We start from the raw sequence: 16860 nt of genomic DNA, 5'->3' as shown, positions 1-16860 counted from the left end.
GCCGCTGAGCCTGCGCGTCCGGAGCCTGTGCTCCGCAACAGGAGAGGCCACAACAGTGAGAGGCCCGCGTATCGCAAAAAAGACAAAAAAACAAAACAAAACAAAAAAACCCAAAAAAACCAAAACTACAACAACAAAAAAAATTTTTTTAAAAAAGAATTTTTATGGAAAAGATTCAACTGCAAGTAAAAGGAACGGAGAAAATGGCCTTTACCTGCTGGAGTGGGGTTTTGCATAGATGTGATGGGTCAAAAAAGCAAGTCCTGGGGGGGTTCTAAATTGGGAGGGGTATTCTAAAGAATGGAGGGAAAGGGAGAAGACCCTCTGTAGGAATAATTCCAGTAGCAGTTTCTAAAACAGAGAAGCTACAGAGAATTCCTGGCTTACAGAACCCTATTTGGTCTTTCTGAACATGTATAATTATTATTACTTTAATATACATATTATATACAGTTTATACATTTATATATAAAGTATAATAAACTTTTACTAGCTCACATAAACTTTAACCATCTGGAGTAAATTATAAACATTTTTTCTCTAATTCGTCACATATAATTTGCCATACTTTAATACTGAGGAATATGGAGGAATTATTGCCAATCCAGACAAAGAGATACTCGAGTAACAGAAAAATACACCTAAAATAGTTTCTGCTAGCCTTTATTTGAGAAAATTTACACAAAAATCCCCAATCCAACACTTACAAGTGAATCTGTATAAATCCATAAATCCCACATGCCTCTTTCCATTAAACAAACATAAAAACAGCTTATGACAGGGGTTTATGACAATGGTATAACGAAGCTTACTTAAAACTATCACTTTCATCAATAATTTACAGGCTTTGTTGAATAACAGGTTTTTAAAGCTGATTTGCTCTTGCACTAGTCTTTTATCAAAGGCAAATAATTTTACTTTTTAGATAAAATCAAACTGTGATATCAATGAACTTTAAACCAAAAGCACAAATTCTAAGTTTGTAGTCTTGGCATGAGTAAAAGGAAAGGACAGGAAAGAATTTCAGTTTCACAAAGTCACATGTGGGAACAAAACATCAGCCAAATAAAGTATTTTCCTCTCCTATCTTCTTCTTTGACATTTTGTCAGAACAGAAGACTACAACCGAGTAGCTTTCATTGTTTCTAAAAAGGGAAAAGGCACCAGTCAGAAATATGAAAGTTTCTTGTTAGGCTAATGGTACAGAACAGTATTTCACCTTTAAATGTCTAAGGATGGATCTTAACTCACAAATTTGGTTATTCTCTTCCCTGCTTGGATGTATCCTCTGTTGTTTAGTATATGTAATACCACAGATAGACTTTCTCAACATCTGCTGCCCTTATGGTGAGATTTGGCTGCCAGGTTCTCAGAAACAGTATCTATCAATTCTTAACAGCAGATGGCAATGTTGCACAAATTAATGACAGAACTACTTTTATGCCACACCAGAGGAATGCACAGAGGGAGTCAAAAGAGGGGGGAAAAAAGGCTTTTGGGTTCACAATAGCTGGAACATTTACAGAACAGCCTGGGAGTTTAACAACATAACTCACTCCCTCTTTCCCCTTTGTACTTTATCCAGGTCATGACAGCACTGTTCTCTGTTAATTCCAACATGCTGCTTCTTAACTGCAAGCCGCAGAGCCCTAAGTCCTGTAATGCTTGTCATTGCGATGGGACAAGCCCTGTAACAGTCAGCAGGGTTAAAAAAAAGAGATTACAGAAAGGACAAACTCCCACCCACTTTATTGGGAGAAGTGGGGAAAATATCAAGTGATGTTATTTTTTCACTGTTGTTTATGAACATGATCATTCGTGTCCACTCTTTCTCTTATTTACCTTAGTATTGGCCTTTAGGCACCTCATATTCCCAAAGTGATTATTGGATTTGCTTTTATAACATATATTTTCAGGTATTTACTCGATTCATGATCCTTCCAGATGTGTTACCTTTTAATACTTCATATGTCTTAATTGTCTAGATGGAACACATAAGAACAGAAATTAAATCAGTGACTTGCCATGTAAGAAGACTTCGTAAATTTTACTTATATTTTCCTTTGTATAAGTTATGTTAAAAATTTAAGCAACCACATAACTGACAAAGGACTTGTATCTAGGATATATAAGGACTCCTCAAACTCAATAGTATAAGTCAACTATACTTCAATTAAAAAAAAACCTCAGTAGTAAAAAGAACACACAATCTAATCATAAAATGGGCAAAGGAACAGATATTTCACCAGGAAGAAATACAGATGGCAAATAAACACATGAAAGGATGTTCAACACCATTTACTAATAGGAAAATGCAAATTAAAACCACAATGAATATCATTACACACACCTCTCAGAATGACTAAAAAAATTTAAAAAAAATAGCAAATACTGGTGAGGATGTGGAGAAACTGGATTGGTCATACATTGCTAATGGGAACGTAAAATGACACAGTCATTCTGAAAAAAGCAGGACAGTTTCTTACAAAAATAAACATGTGTTTACCAGATAACCCAGCAATTGCTCTTTTGGGCACTTATCCCAGAGAAATGAAAATTTATGTTCACATAAAAACATGTACATGAATGTTCACAGCAGCTTTATTAGTAATGGCCCAAAACTGAAAACAACAGTGATGTCCTTCAGATGCTGGTTAAACTGTGGTACATCCACACCATGAAATGCTAATGAGCAATAAAGAGGAACAAACTAGTGATATATGCAACAACCTGGATGGATTTCAAGGGCACTATGTTGAGTGAAAAAAGTCAATCTCAAAAGGTTATATACTATGTGATTCCATTTATATAACATTCTTAAAATTACAAAATTAGAGAGATGGAGAACAGATTAGTGGTGCCAGAGGTTGGGGCTTGGGGTTAAGGAAGGAGGTGACTGTGGCTATAAAAGGGTACCCCAAGGGATCCATGTGATGAAACGGTTGTGCATCTTGTGGTGGTGGTCACACATCCATACATGTGATAAAACTGCATAGAACTGAACACACATAAATACACAAAAAGAAAGAAGTTCAAGCGGCTGAGCACAAATATTTTAATTCTCTAAAATGAAATTTTCTTTAAGAGTCATCTACAGTTCAAAGCTCATTTCTATGAGGTGTCACATCCATTACACTTTTAAGAGACATAAAATTGTGAAAGGGTATCACCAGAAGCTATCTAAACATTTCAGCTAAGGGTCAAGAGAAAGTTAATGGTATTGTCACACAGAAATCCAAAGAGGACAATCAGAATGAAACAAGTTCAACATGGTCATACAAATGTTGGTAAAAGAACTAGAGTGGAAGCCCAAGCTGGTGAGCAAGTGGGAGAAGGAAAGAAAACATGGTTCAAACAAATCATACGAGGAAACCCAGTACAAATGCTGGCTTTGGCATTATCTAGGTAACCCCTATTTTTTGTCATAGGTGACTCTAATAATAGTCTTATTGTTGCAAAACCAGTCCAAATCCTACCAAGTTAAAAAGAAGTCCCTCTTTGACTTATTGGGTGTAGGTGGTAACCCACGTCCTCCCACACCAAAAGACATCAGTTCTAGCAAGAAAGCTCCAACGTGCCTTGATGGTGTTGCTGGTAGGATGTCTTAGGCCACGCACATCCCAGCGATGCTCTGCTGGCTAAGATACAAGGTGGGAGGAGACTGGGCTTTATTACTCAATCAACTTCTTGGCCTTGAAGAAGCGACGCAGGTAGAAGACCTGCCAGGTGGCTAGACCAATGAGGCAGAACATTGAAAAGATGCTGAAGTACAGGACCCGAGTGTTTGTGGACTCTAAAAAAAAAAAGCAAAAGCAGTGTAAATGTAATGAAGTGAGGCTCAGTAGGCTAAATGGCCAGGGGGAAAAGGCAATTAATTAGCTTCACTCTGCCCCTAGGCCTTACAGTAGGATCTCAGATAAGTTTTTTTCTTAAATTTTCATTATCCTATACATAAATGTTAAAAATTACAAAGATTAGTACTATTAGTTTGATACACTATGAGCTGACTGAGAATATGGTCAACTGCTTATCACAGAAAAAACTGCTATTCCCTTGAAAATCTAACAAGGCTCATTTACCTGTAGAGCAACAACACCGAAGTAAGCAATTATCCTTCCACACAACCCCCTTTGGCAAATCTGAGAAAAAGGTACACCAGAATTTAAAGTTTGGGGATCTATCTCCTTTACGGTGCACGTACTGAGAAACAAGAGCTTCCCTCCCCTCACCATTGGTATCACGCATCTCTTCCTCTCGCTTCTTCATATAGGCAAAATCATTAACAATAGATTCTGAAAGGTCTTCTAGGCGTCGTAGCTCTACCTCCAAAGGTTTGAGCTTCTCAACTTTTGCAATCTGGAAAAGAAAGGAATTATGAACACACTCCCTAAAAAAACTGCTACAGTCAAGAACACAACATAACAGAGGAGTCTTTTTAAAAGTTTCACCAAACTTAAAATTTCTTCTGTCATCATTCTAACACATTTTAAAATTTGGGCTTCTTCCCTTCCCTACTGTCTATATGTTTCCATCTCAGACTTTTTTTATACTTTAATTTTGATTAAAACCTCCTTAGTAGTACTATAATATGGTAGCCTATAAAATAAGATATATTATTTTTCCAAGATTTCTGACTTTAATAAAGCATTTTACTTTGCCTTTCCACTTTTGTCTAAGAAATAAGCAATATTATTAGCATAAGTGTGAGCGTCATAGTATTAGTCAAATGTGGTTTTGAGAAGAAAACACACCAAATTCCCAATAGGGAATGCACAGGAATGAGAGAGTACAGATAACTATAACATTAAGATAATAACTCAAACTGCAAAATTAGAGAATTCTGGTTTGCTCATTTAAATCCCACAACGCTTTAAGGTTTGTAACAGAGCTCTAGAACCCAGATGAATCCTAGCTCTGCTTAAAAATTTAAAAAAAAAATCCACTGAGTGTTTTTTTGTTTTTGTTTTTTAACATCTTTATTGGAGTATAATTGCTTTACAGTGTTGTGTTAGTTTCTGCTGTATAACAAAGTGAATCAGCTATATGTATACATATATCCTCATGCGTTTTGTTTTTAATTACACAGCCAGTTATCAAAATAAATCTCCAAGGACATCACTGTGTGCTAAGGAATGAAGGGTATGAGAAATAAACGGTCTTCCTTTTTCACCCCAGACCACTGTGAAACCTCCAAGAGTATCTAGTAACTAAAGGCATATATGATCAGAGAAAGGATTTCATATTCTATTTGTTTTTTCTTTATCAATCTTAGATTATGATTTGTATTAAAATGGGGATATAACACCAGGGCATTTCAGATCTTAAAATTCATATACCAGTTGCTCTTACATTTTTTCCACAGAGAACTCTTCAAAAAATATTTCTACATCTGCTTCTTTACTCCCTATACATTCTCTATACAACTCCCCACTTTTTCTTCTCTTCTGTTCAATTCACCTTCCTTGTTATTTTCCTCTGTTAAATGTTAATAGCAGTTAATGTGGGATGAATGGGAATAGTTTGAGGGTGTTCTTGTGTTCTGTTCACTAAACTATATTCTTCATTGAACCTGTGAAGAACAAGACATAGTTATTTAAAATAAAAGAAAACTAAAAACTGCTGTTAAGATAGGGATATAAAAATTGAGTTTATATTTAAGGTACCTAATTTATTAATTTTTTAAAATTTATCTATTTTTGGCTGCACTGGGTCTTCATTGCTGTGCGCAGGCTTTCTCTAGTTGCGGCGAGCAGGGGCTACCCTTCATTGCGGTGTGCGTGCTTCTCATTACGGTCGATTCTCTTGTTGCAGAGCACGGGCTCTAGGCACGTGGGCTTCAGTAGTTGTGGCACGAAGGCTCAGTAGCTGCGGCTCGTGGGCTCTAGAGCTCAGGCTCAGTAGTTGTGGCGCACAGGCTTAGTTGCTCCGTGGCATGTGGGATCTTCCCAGGCCAGGGCACGAACCTGTGTCCCCTGCATTGGCAGGAGGATTCTTAATCACTGCGCCACCAAGGAAGTCCTAAGGTACCTAAAATATAGTGATGGATTTGTAATGATCCACCTAAGTTTTCTTTCACTGGATGTACATTTTCTTACAATTGTAAAATGTTGGATACAGTTAATAGCTTGACTGACAGCTAGCTACAGAACAGAATAAAGCTAACTGTGTATAAGATTTACAATGGTTAGTTAATACACTGAGCTAACACTCTTAGCTGAATACCCAAACACCAGGTTTTGCCATTAACCTACAATATATATCTGTTAATTGATTTCATATAGAGGTGCAGAGCAAAGAAATCCCCCCAGGAAAAAGATACAAGACATATATAATAAGCTGAACCTTAGGCTTTTTAACATTTTCCCTCCTGGTATATGCTTTCCCCTCCAAAGCTTCTTGAATGAGATAGTATGAAGGCAACAGCATGATACATCTTTAGAGATAAGTGCTTTAAGGCTCCTTAAATAGAAACTTATAAAAGGAACTAGAAGTGAAACTATGGCTGTACCTCTCTCTGCCAGCTGAAAATAATATTCTTAAAAATTACTTTGAAGACTACTTCTAACTCCCCACCCTTTTTTTGTTTAAATGACAATAGCCCAAAGGCCTAAAACCTCAAAAAGGAGGATGGAATGAAAATAAATTTGGTACTGAGAATAGTCTTTGTAGAATATAGTCCCCCAAACCTGTCCCAATCCTTTTCCTTTCTGGTGTTTCATTCATTTTTTAGCTATACAAGAAACATATAAATATGTCCCCTTACTAAAGAATTTAAATTATTCAGAAGCAAAGGAAACAAAAACAAAAGGCCCATCTTCACAGCTCCTCGATCCCCACATCCACACATTCCTTCCCAGAGGTGGTTATGAACTTGGTGTATATCTTTCTAGACCTTGTCAGAAGATAACACACTATTTACGCCTTTGTATGTATATAAATGTACATAGGAAAATATAATTAAAAAATACTTATAAATGCGATCATAATGTATATGTTGTTCTAAGGCTTCCTTCTTTTCATTTAATAAAATCTTTCCAAAAACTTCAGTGCTGGGCTTCCCTGGTGGCGCAGTGGTTGAGAGTCTTGCCTGCCAATGCAGGGGACCCAGGTTTGTGCCCCGGTCCGGGAAGATCCCACATGCTGCGGAGTGGCTGGGCCTGTGAGCCATGGCCGCTGAGCCTGCGCGTCCGGAGCCTGAGCGTCCAGAGCCTGTGCTCCGCAACGGGAGAGGCCACAACAGTGAGAGGCCCGCTTACCGCAAAAACTTCAGTGCTTGTAGATTCACCTCATACTTACTTCTTAACTGCTACATAGTACTCCATATGGCATATGGGCCACTGTTTACTTAATCATTCAATTTCCTAACCCCTTTTCTAGTATAGGACCTACTGTAGACTCTATACTTCTATTCATAACATATCATCCAAGTCGATTTCATTTTCTCAATGAAATTCCTACTCAATCCTGCCCTTATTTCAGTAAATTATTTGCAGACTTCCTGAGTGGGATGAAGGTCTCTTTCCCTAAAAAACATCTCTGCCTGATAACTACCTTTATTCTTGATATTAGTTTAAAATCCAGCGAACGTAAAGAATTGCCAAAAGACTAAAACAATACTGAAAACCAACTTGCTATTTCAACCATCTAACATATCATGGATACTCAGTGGAAATAACAAAAATAATGAATATATTTCTACATTTAATCTAAACCTAGAAATCAAAACAAATGTAAAAAGGTTTTTCTGTTTTGTTTTTTAACATGTTAATACCCTAACAGTGTTTTTTTGAGGGCTTATTATGTGCAAGGCACCAAGATAAATTATGATCTCTGCTCCTAAGAAGCTCACAGTCTCGTGGAGAGGCTCACCTAAAAAGCTACAACCATAATATAAAGCACTATGTATTAACTTCTACAACAAAGGTACACATTGAAAGTGGAATGCAAAGAAAGTAGCGCGAACTTAATTACAATTGTAAGAATAAAGGAAAGCTTAACAGGAAGTGGGGGAGTTGGGTCATACAAGGTGTACAGGATTTTAAGAGATGGGAGAGACAGATATTTAAGGCTGAGGGGAACCTGCAAACCAAAACATGTAGGGAAGAAAGTGCAGGCCCTGCTTAGGAGGCCATGAGTAGCCATAAAGTAGGTAGATGTGCGTGTGTGTGCGCGCATGCGAGCTTGTGGGTGGGTGATGGGTAACAGCAAATATAAGCCTCAAAAGTTAGGCTGGGGCTTCCCTGGTGGCGTAGTGGTTGGGGGGTCTGCCTGCCGATGCAGGGGACGCGGGTTCGTGCCCCGGTCCGGGAGGATCCCACATGCCGCGGAGCGGCTGGGTCTGTGAGCCATGGCCGCTGAGCCTGCGTGTCCGGAGCCTGTGCTCCGCAGCGGGAGAGGCCACAGCAGTTAGAGGCCCGCGTACCACAAAAAAAAAAAAAAAAAAGTTAGGCTGGAGCTAAATTGAGGATGAGGATGAAGAAGGTAATATAATGAATTAGACCTATTACTATATACCCAGAATGTGATCCGTATTTTATATCTTATACTCACTTAATCCTCATAACATAATCCTATATATGGTGAATATTATTATTCCTAAATTTCTCAGATGAGGAAATTAAGGCTCAGAGTGTTAAATAACTTGCCCAAGGTCTCAGAGCTTGGTTGAGCTAGAATTGCAATCCAAGTATGAGTTTATATTTTATTCTGTAGGAACAAAAAATTTGGTGAAGAAAACCAGATGACTAGACTAAGTTTTATCTGGATCAAAAGTGAAGTGAATGTGCTATAGTAGGCCACAAGGATCTGGGTAAGTTGTCCAGTTTATCAGTCAAGCTCCATAGGTTTCATACTGCATTACTCTAATTTTTATAACTAATAGAATAAAATTTTAAAACAAATTATCCTAAGTATTTTAAAGTAGACCCTCTTCGCTTGCCCAGGACTAAGCATTCAAAGAGTATCATCAAGGGACTTCCCTGGTGGTCCAGTGGTTAAGAATGCGCCTTCCAATGCAGGGGACGCGGGTTCGATCCCTGGTCAGGGAGCTAAGATCCCATACGCTGCGGGGCAACTAAGCCCGTGCACCACAACTACTGAGCCTGTGCGCCACAACTAGAGAGCCCACGCGCTGCAACTACCAAGCCCACGCACTCTGGAGCCTGCACACAACTAGAGAGAAGCCTGAGCGTCACAACGAAGATCCCACATGCTGCGACTAAGACCCAATGCAGCCAAATAAATAATAATAATAAGAGTATCATCAAGACTTTATATCAGTCAGTACAAAAAGCTAATAAGAAAACCTCTATCAATATCCCCACTGACTGTTGTTCTGCTATTCAAAACATCTGATTCAATGTTCAAAGTGTCTGTAAGAATGTGAAATTACACATCTCACGAAGGCAGGCCATTATTCTGGTCTACTTTTCTCTTCCAAGGTTGGAAGGATGATGTGTGTTTTGCCAACAGTCTGATAAAAGCAAACCCTATTTGACAATGTGTACCATAGGTTCTCCACTAGGAGGTAGCATTCCCCTTGTAGGCTGCATTTAACCATTAAATAATCAAAAATATCAGAGCTACCAGAGACATCATTTTACAAATGAGGAAACTCATGATTCCATAAAGTTATTCAGTCCTTTGAGGGGAAGACCAAGACTAGCAGTACCACGGTCTCTTGACTCCCTACCAGGGTCACCAAAGCATTTAGCATCAAAACTGCAAAGCTCTGCTGTAAAATGTAAGCAGAAATGAATCCCTGACTTCCAAAAGCGTACACACTCGGTGTATCCAAATCGTACCTATCTTTCCAGCCTTAACCATGAAGCCTCCTTTAACCACCACTGTTAACACTGATTCCCTCTTCCCTAATGCCCTACAACACTCAGACTGTGTCACACAATTAACACTCAATCATATACTGTCATATTCACATTGTTTTTGCATTTTATCCTTTTCCCCCACACTAGTTTGGATCTTGAACTCAACAGAATTAGAATGATATATACCTTGTGTAGTCCCATATGCCTGATACATGGTACACACTTGTAGCTAACCCATTAGGTCCATTCTATGCCTTCTTTAAGGAGCCAACTTTCTCATAGCAGCTATGTGCTGCTGGTCCCCTGAAGCACACACTCCCTGTATGTTAAGAGCACTCTGCATTTACTTTCACTCAGCATTCATCTTCACCAGGCACACTGCCTAGGAAAAAGTTCTCTCTACCACAATATCTATCACTCTTCATCTGTAATGGTAGGTATTGCTTGGAAAAGCTTTCCCTGTGTACCTACGACACGTCCAAAATAACCGTAAAATTACTCTTCTTAAACCATATCTAAATCTTCCATTCCTCTAATGATGATCTGAATCTAAAGAGTTCAGAGTTCTATGTAATTGTACCAAGGAAAGGTATTAAATCTGAAAGACTGCTTCTTCAAACACACATGTGAAACCAGCCTCTAGAGAATCACTAGATTCTTTCCCTTGGTGGAACACTGAGAAACTCAAGAGAGAAGCTTCTTGAGGAGAGCCAGATTCAGACAAATGACTCTGTTATCTCCACACCCCACTCCACAGCCCCTGCAAATTTTAGAAGCATAGCAATAAAAGTGGAGACCATCCAGTCTAACACAATCAAGATAATGAAGACAGTTGTACACCCAAAGGCAAGTCTACTTATACATGGGGGCATGTGAATCACAGGCTTCTTCAACGAAGGTCAAAAGGTCAACAATGTGCAAAATAAGTCCCGCTAATACTGCCAACCTTAGGGCTAAATGAATGAAATTTAGAAAGATCCTATTTACTCGGTCTTAGCCATTTGGCAGTTTCTAGAAGGGGTAGGAGAAGGGAACTAAAATCTACTGAACTGATCACCTATGTGTCAGGTGCCTTACCCATGTTATTTCATTTAACTTATGTCAAGAAACGGATTTTGGATCAAGTATATAAAACCAGAGTTCCTCCTTCATGAGGGCATTCAGAGAAACAGAACCTTTGGAAAGCCTTCAGCTGTTGCTCCAACAAGTGCAACTGTGTTTTTGGTGTATTTGTTGGTAGCAAATGGCATACTAATAGACCCCTAGGCAAAACATGACTTTAGTTGAGTTGAAAATGTGGACATCCAAGCAAGAGGGGACATACACAGCCCAAGAGTTAAGAGGATATGTCAGACAGCTCGTTCTTGGTGGGATAATTGCCTTCATTCCCACAACTGTAAGATTAGACAGTAAGTCCCTCCAAACCGCTGTTCTAGTTCACAGACCACAAACTAAAAAGAAATGGCTCAATTCACATACTGATTCTACAAAAATGCCACCCTCTGAGGGGCAAATGCCACCCTCTGATAGGGGTGAGAGGTCCTTAAAATACAATGGAGGGAATCAAAAGTGCTTTATTTCTGAGGAAATACACATTCTTTCTCTTTAAAGAATTCAAACTACAAGCTTATGCTTCTTTACAAAATGGCAACCATTCTGCCTTCAAATAATGTCACCTTACATTTGTATCGTGTTTACATAGCAATTCACATGCATTAACTAATCCTCCATAACAATTTAGTAGGTAGTGTGGTACTCTGTCCAGCTATTTAGACAGCGATCACTACTGAATCTTACAGGACCACATGGGATTTCAGAATTATGAAGTCCGCAAATGTGAGGGAGAGCTGTGATGTGAAAAAAACATTAAAAGAAATGTGCCACCTTCCTGAATCTAAATACTGATGCTGAAGGGCCGCAATCCTCTGGAGATAAAGTCTCTCCCTTGTCTCAAGGGCCTGAAATTAAATGCCTCAAAACCTCTACATAGGCTCAGTGCTCTCTGGTAATTAACCACTCAATAAGTGCTTCTATTATCCATGTTCTTGTCACAGGCATTAGCCCAGAGACAACTAATAGCTATTTCTGAGCAAGGTTTAAGGCAGTCTAGCCACAGACTGAGAAAAGGGCTAGTCTTTGGCCTGTGTAATAACCACTTGTCCTCCTCTGTCTCAGTCTGATCTGTTTTTTGTGGGGTGGGGGAGTGGGGAGGTAGACCACCGAAGAAAGCAGTGGGAGGAGTTTCTTGGTTAAGAAAGAGAATTTAGAGTTGTGTTGTAACCATGTGCGTAAAGAAAGGCTTAGGACGTGCCAGACTTCCGAAGCAGGAAGCAGGCAAAGGAAGCACTGTGGTTTCCTTTCTGCTAGGGATTCCCCTCTTGGGTTAAGTAAAAGGTCAGGAAAGATAAAGGCCCTTTCCCAGTGTCAACAAAGTCCAAGGATGATGGAAATTCCAGGAGGTATGGGGATTCTAAAATGCCACGTGGGGGGGGGGGGCGGGGCGGAGTCAAGACGGCAGTGTGGGAAGACGTGGAGTCTGCGTCTCCCCAAAACTAGGGTGCCTGCAGGATGCTGGTGGGGGACCTCCACGCCCAAGGTGACGGGAGGAAACCCCAAGCGAACTGGTAGGATGTGGGGGGACTGAGAGGGGAGGAGAAGTGGAGGCCAGATAGGACCAGCGCTCCTGAGGGGTGGCTGAGGGGGGAGGGTTTCCCACGCCTGGTGGGACCTTTGGGGGCTCGGATCAGCGGGGAGCATGCTATCCCCTGCCCAATCGGCAGAAGTCTGCCTGGCTCTCGGGCTGGGTCCTACGCCCTCAGAGGCCCCCTCGGGGCTGCGAGGGTCCTGGGGGCATAGAAGGGAGGCCAGGGAGATCAGGAGAGGCAGGTGGGAGGGGGCCCTCTGGGATGGCCCTGCCCACTTGAGCCCGGAGACCTGCTGAGCTCCCAGGTGGGGTCCCCCACCCTCTGAGCCCCTTCTGTTCCTTGAGCCTAAGCGCCCCCCCCCCCCAGGGCCTTTTCCAGCCCTAAGCATAAGTCCTAAGCATAAGTCCCACCCACCACCCAAACCCCACCCCTGCTTAGGTCCCACCCTCCACAGCCAAGGCCTTTTCCACCTTTCTTTTTTTTTTTCCTCTCCTCCTTTCTTACTACTGTGGTTCTGTTTTACCTTCTGGTTGTTTCAACTATATTTTAATTTTTATATTCTTTCTAACATATCTGCTAGTTTCCTAGTCTAATTTTATTTTTTTTCTTTGTCATCATTCTCCCCCCTCCCCTTTTTTTTGCCACTCTGCATGGCTTGCAGGATCTTGGTTCACGAGCCAGGGGTCAGGCCAAAGCTCCTGTGGTGGGAACTCCGAGTCCAAACCACCAGACTAACAGAGAACCTCAGACCCCAGGGAATATTCATCGGAGTGAGGTCTCCCAGAGGTCCTCATCTCAGCACCAAGACCCAACTTTACCCAACAGTGTACAAAGTCCAGTGCTGAAAGCCTCAACCAGTAAGACAGGAACACAATCCCACTCACCCAAAAAAAAAAAAAAAAAAAAAAAAAGAAGGAAACAGCAAAAAAATATGTCACAGATGAATGATCAAGGTAGAAGCCTAAAAGATCAAATAAATGAAGAGGAAACAGGCAATCTACCTGAAAAAGAATTCAGAGTAATTATAGTAAAGATGATCCAGAATCTTGGAAATAGGATGGAAGCACGGATTGAGAAAATACAAGAAATGTTTAGCAAAGACCTAGAAGAACTAAAGAACAAACAGAGAAGAACAACACAATAACTGAAATGAAAAATACAGTAGAAGGAATCAATAACTGAGGCAGAAGAACGAATAAGTGAGCTGGAAAACATAATCGTGGAAATAACTGCCGAGGGGCAGAATAAAGAAAAAAGAATGAAAAGAACTGAAGACAATCTCACAGACCTCTGGGACAACACTAAACGCACCAACATTTGAATTATAGGGGTCCCAGAAGAAGAGAAAAAGAATGGGTCTGAGAAAATATCTGAAGAGATTATAGTGGAAAACTTCCCTAACATGGGAAAGGAAACAGTCACCAAGTCCAAGAAGCACAGAGAGTCCCATCCAGGATAAACCCCAGGAGAAAAAGACAAAGACACATATTAATCAAGCTAACAAAAATTAAATTCAAAGAAAAAATATTAAAAGCAGTGAGGGAAAAACAAAAAATAACATACAAAGGACACCCCATAAGGTTATCAGCTGACTTTTCAGCAGAAACTCTGCAGGCCAGAAGGGAGTGGCAGGATATACTTAAAGTGATGAAAGAGAAAAACCTACAACCAAGATTACTCTATCCAGCAAGGATCTCATTCAGATTCTACAGAGAAATCAAAAGCTTTTCAGACAAGCAAAAGCTAAGAGAATTCAGCACCACCAAACCAGCTTTACAACAAATGCTAAAGAAACTTCTCTAGGTGGGAAACACAGAGAAGAAAAAGACCCACAAAAAACAAACCAAACAAACCCAAAACAATTAGGAAAATGGTAATACAAATATACATATCAATAATAACCTTGAATGTAAAATGGATTAAATGCCTCAACCAAAAGACACAGACTGGCCAAATAGATACAAAAACAAGACCCATATATATGCTGTCTACAAGAGACTCACTTCAGACCTACGGACACATACAGACTGAAAATGAAGGGGTGGAAAAAGATATTCCATGGAAATCTAAAGAAAGCTGGAGTAGCAATACTCGTATCAGATAAAATAGACTTTAAAATAAAGACTGTTACAAGAGATAACGAAGGACACTACATAATGATCAAGGGATCAATCCAAGAAGAAGATATAACAATTATAAATGTTTATGCACCCAACATAGGAGCACCTCAATATATAAGGCAAATGCTAACAACCATGAAAGGGGAAACTGACAGTAACACAATGATAGCAGGGGACTTTAACACCCCTCTTATACCAATGGACAGATCATCCAAACAGAAAATAAATAAGGAAACACAAGCTTTAAATGACACAACAGACCAGACAGATTTAATTGATATTCATAGAACATTCCACCCAAAAGTGGAATACACTTTCTTCTCAAGTGCACACAGAATATTCTCCAGGATAGGTCACATCTTGGGTCACAAATCAAGCCTCGGAAAATTTAAGAAAACTGAAATCGTATCAAGCATCTTTTCTGACCACAATGCCATGAGATTGGAAATCAATTACAGGAAAAAAACTGTAAAAAACACAAATACAGGGACTTCCTGGTGGCGCAGTGGTTAAGAATCCACCCGCCAACGCAGGGGACATGGGTTCAAGCCCTGGTCCAGGAAGATCCCACATGCCGTGGAGCAATTAAGCCCGTGTGCCACAACTACTGAGCCTGTGCTCTAGAGTCCGTGAGCCACAACTACTGAACCCTCATGCCACAACTACTGAAGCCTGCCTGTGCTCTGCAACAAGAGAAGCCACCACAATGAGAAGCCCGCACACCGCAACGAAGAGTAGCCCCTGCTCGCTGCAACGAGAGAAAGCTGCACGCAGCAACAAAGACCCAATGCAGCCAAAAAAAACCCCCAAAAACCCACAAATACATGGAGGCTAAACAGTGCACTACTGAATAACCAAGAGATCACAGAAGAAATCAAAAAATACATAGAAACCAATGACAATGAAAACACGACAACCCAAAACCTATGGGATGCAGCAAAAGCAGTTCTAAGAGGGAAGTTTATAGCAATTCAATCTCACCTCAAGAAACAAGAGAAACTGCAAATAAACAATCTAACCCTACACCTAAAGCAACTAGAGAAAGAAGAACAAAGAAAACCCGAAGTCAGTAGAAGGAAAGAAATCATAAAGATCAGAGCAGAAATAAATGAAATAGAAATAAAGGAAACAATAGCAAAGTTCAGTAAAACTAAAAGCTGGTTCTTTGAGAAGATAAGCAAAGTTGATAAACCGTTAGCCAGACTCATCAAGAAAAAAAGGGAGAGGACGCAAATCAATAAAATTAGAAATGAAAAAGGAGAAATCACAACCAACACTGCAGAAATACAAAGGATTATAAGAGACTACTACAAACAACAATATGCCAATAAAATGGACAATCACAAAGAAATGGACAAATTCTTGGAAAGGTGCAATTTTCCAAGACTGAACCAGAAAGAATTAGAAAATATAAACAGACCTATCACAAGCAATGAAATTGAAACTGTAATTTTTTGTTGTTTATTTATTTTTTTCTTATTAGTCATCCATTTTATACACATCAGTGTATACATGTCAGTCCCAATCTCCCAATTGAAACTGTAATTTAAAATCTTCCAACAAACAAAAGTCCAGGACCAGATAGCTTCACAGGCAAATCCTACCAAACATTTAGAGAAGAGCTAATACCGATCCTTCTCAAACTCTTCCAAAAAATTGCAGAGGGAGGAACACTCCCAAATCCATTCTATGAAGCCACCATCACCCTGATATCAAAACCAGAAAAAGATACCACAAAAAAAGAAAATTGGAGACCAATATCACTGATGAACAGAGATGCAAAGTTCCTGAACAAAATACTAGCAAACAGAATCCAACAACATATCAAAAGGATCATACAACATGATCGAGTGGGATTTATCCCAGGGATGCAAAGATTCTTCAATATACACAAATCAGTGTGATACACCACATTAACAAACTGAGGAATAAAAACTATATGATCATCTCAATAGATGCAGAAAAAGCTTTTGACAAAATTAAACACCCATTTATGATAAAAACTCTCCAGAAAATGGGCATAGAGGGAACCTACCTCAACATAATAAAGGCCTTATATGACAAACCCACAGCAAACATCATACTCAATGGTGAAAAACTGAAAGCATTTCCACTAAGATCAGGAACAAGACAAGGGTGTCCACTCTAGCCACTCTTATTCAACATAGTTTTGGAAATCCTAGCCACGGCAATCATAGAAGAAAAAGAAATAAAAGGAATACAGATTGGAAAAGAAGAAGTAAAACTGTCACTATTTGCAGATGACATGAT

The 16860-nt window shown here is 39.7% G+C and overlaps 1 protein-coding gene across 1 annotated transcript in view; it reads right to left on the bottom strand.

Annotated features, from left to right (window-relative positions):
* Positions 1-647: 647 nt before the first annotated feature.
* The window catches only part of TMED10 (transmembrane p24 trafficking protein 10), a 45002-nt gene continuing 28789 nt past the window's right edge, over positions 648-16860 (bottom strand). The window contains exons 4-5 of the mRNA XM_067730017.1: positions 4230-4356; positions 648-3793 (exon numbers count right to left, since the gene is read on the bottom strand). Coding sequence (XP_067586118.1) covers positions 3672-3793; positions 4230-4356 — 249 coding nt within the window. The 3' untranslated portion in view covers positions 648-3671. The remainder of the gene's footprint in view (positions 3794-4229; positions 4357-16860) is intronic.

Source organism: Pseudorca crassidens, chromosome 1, assembly GCF_039906515.1.
Source record: "Pseudorca crassidens isolate mPseCra1 chromosome 1, mPseCra1.hap1, whole genome shotgun sequence".
Lineage (NCBI taxonomy): Eukaryota > Metazoa > Chordata > Mammalia > Artiodactyla > Delphinidae > Pseudorca > Pseudorca crassidens.
This window is presented reverse-complemented; position numbering and strand designations above follow the sequence as displayed.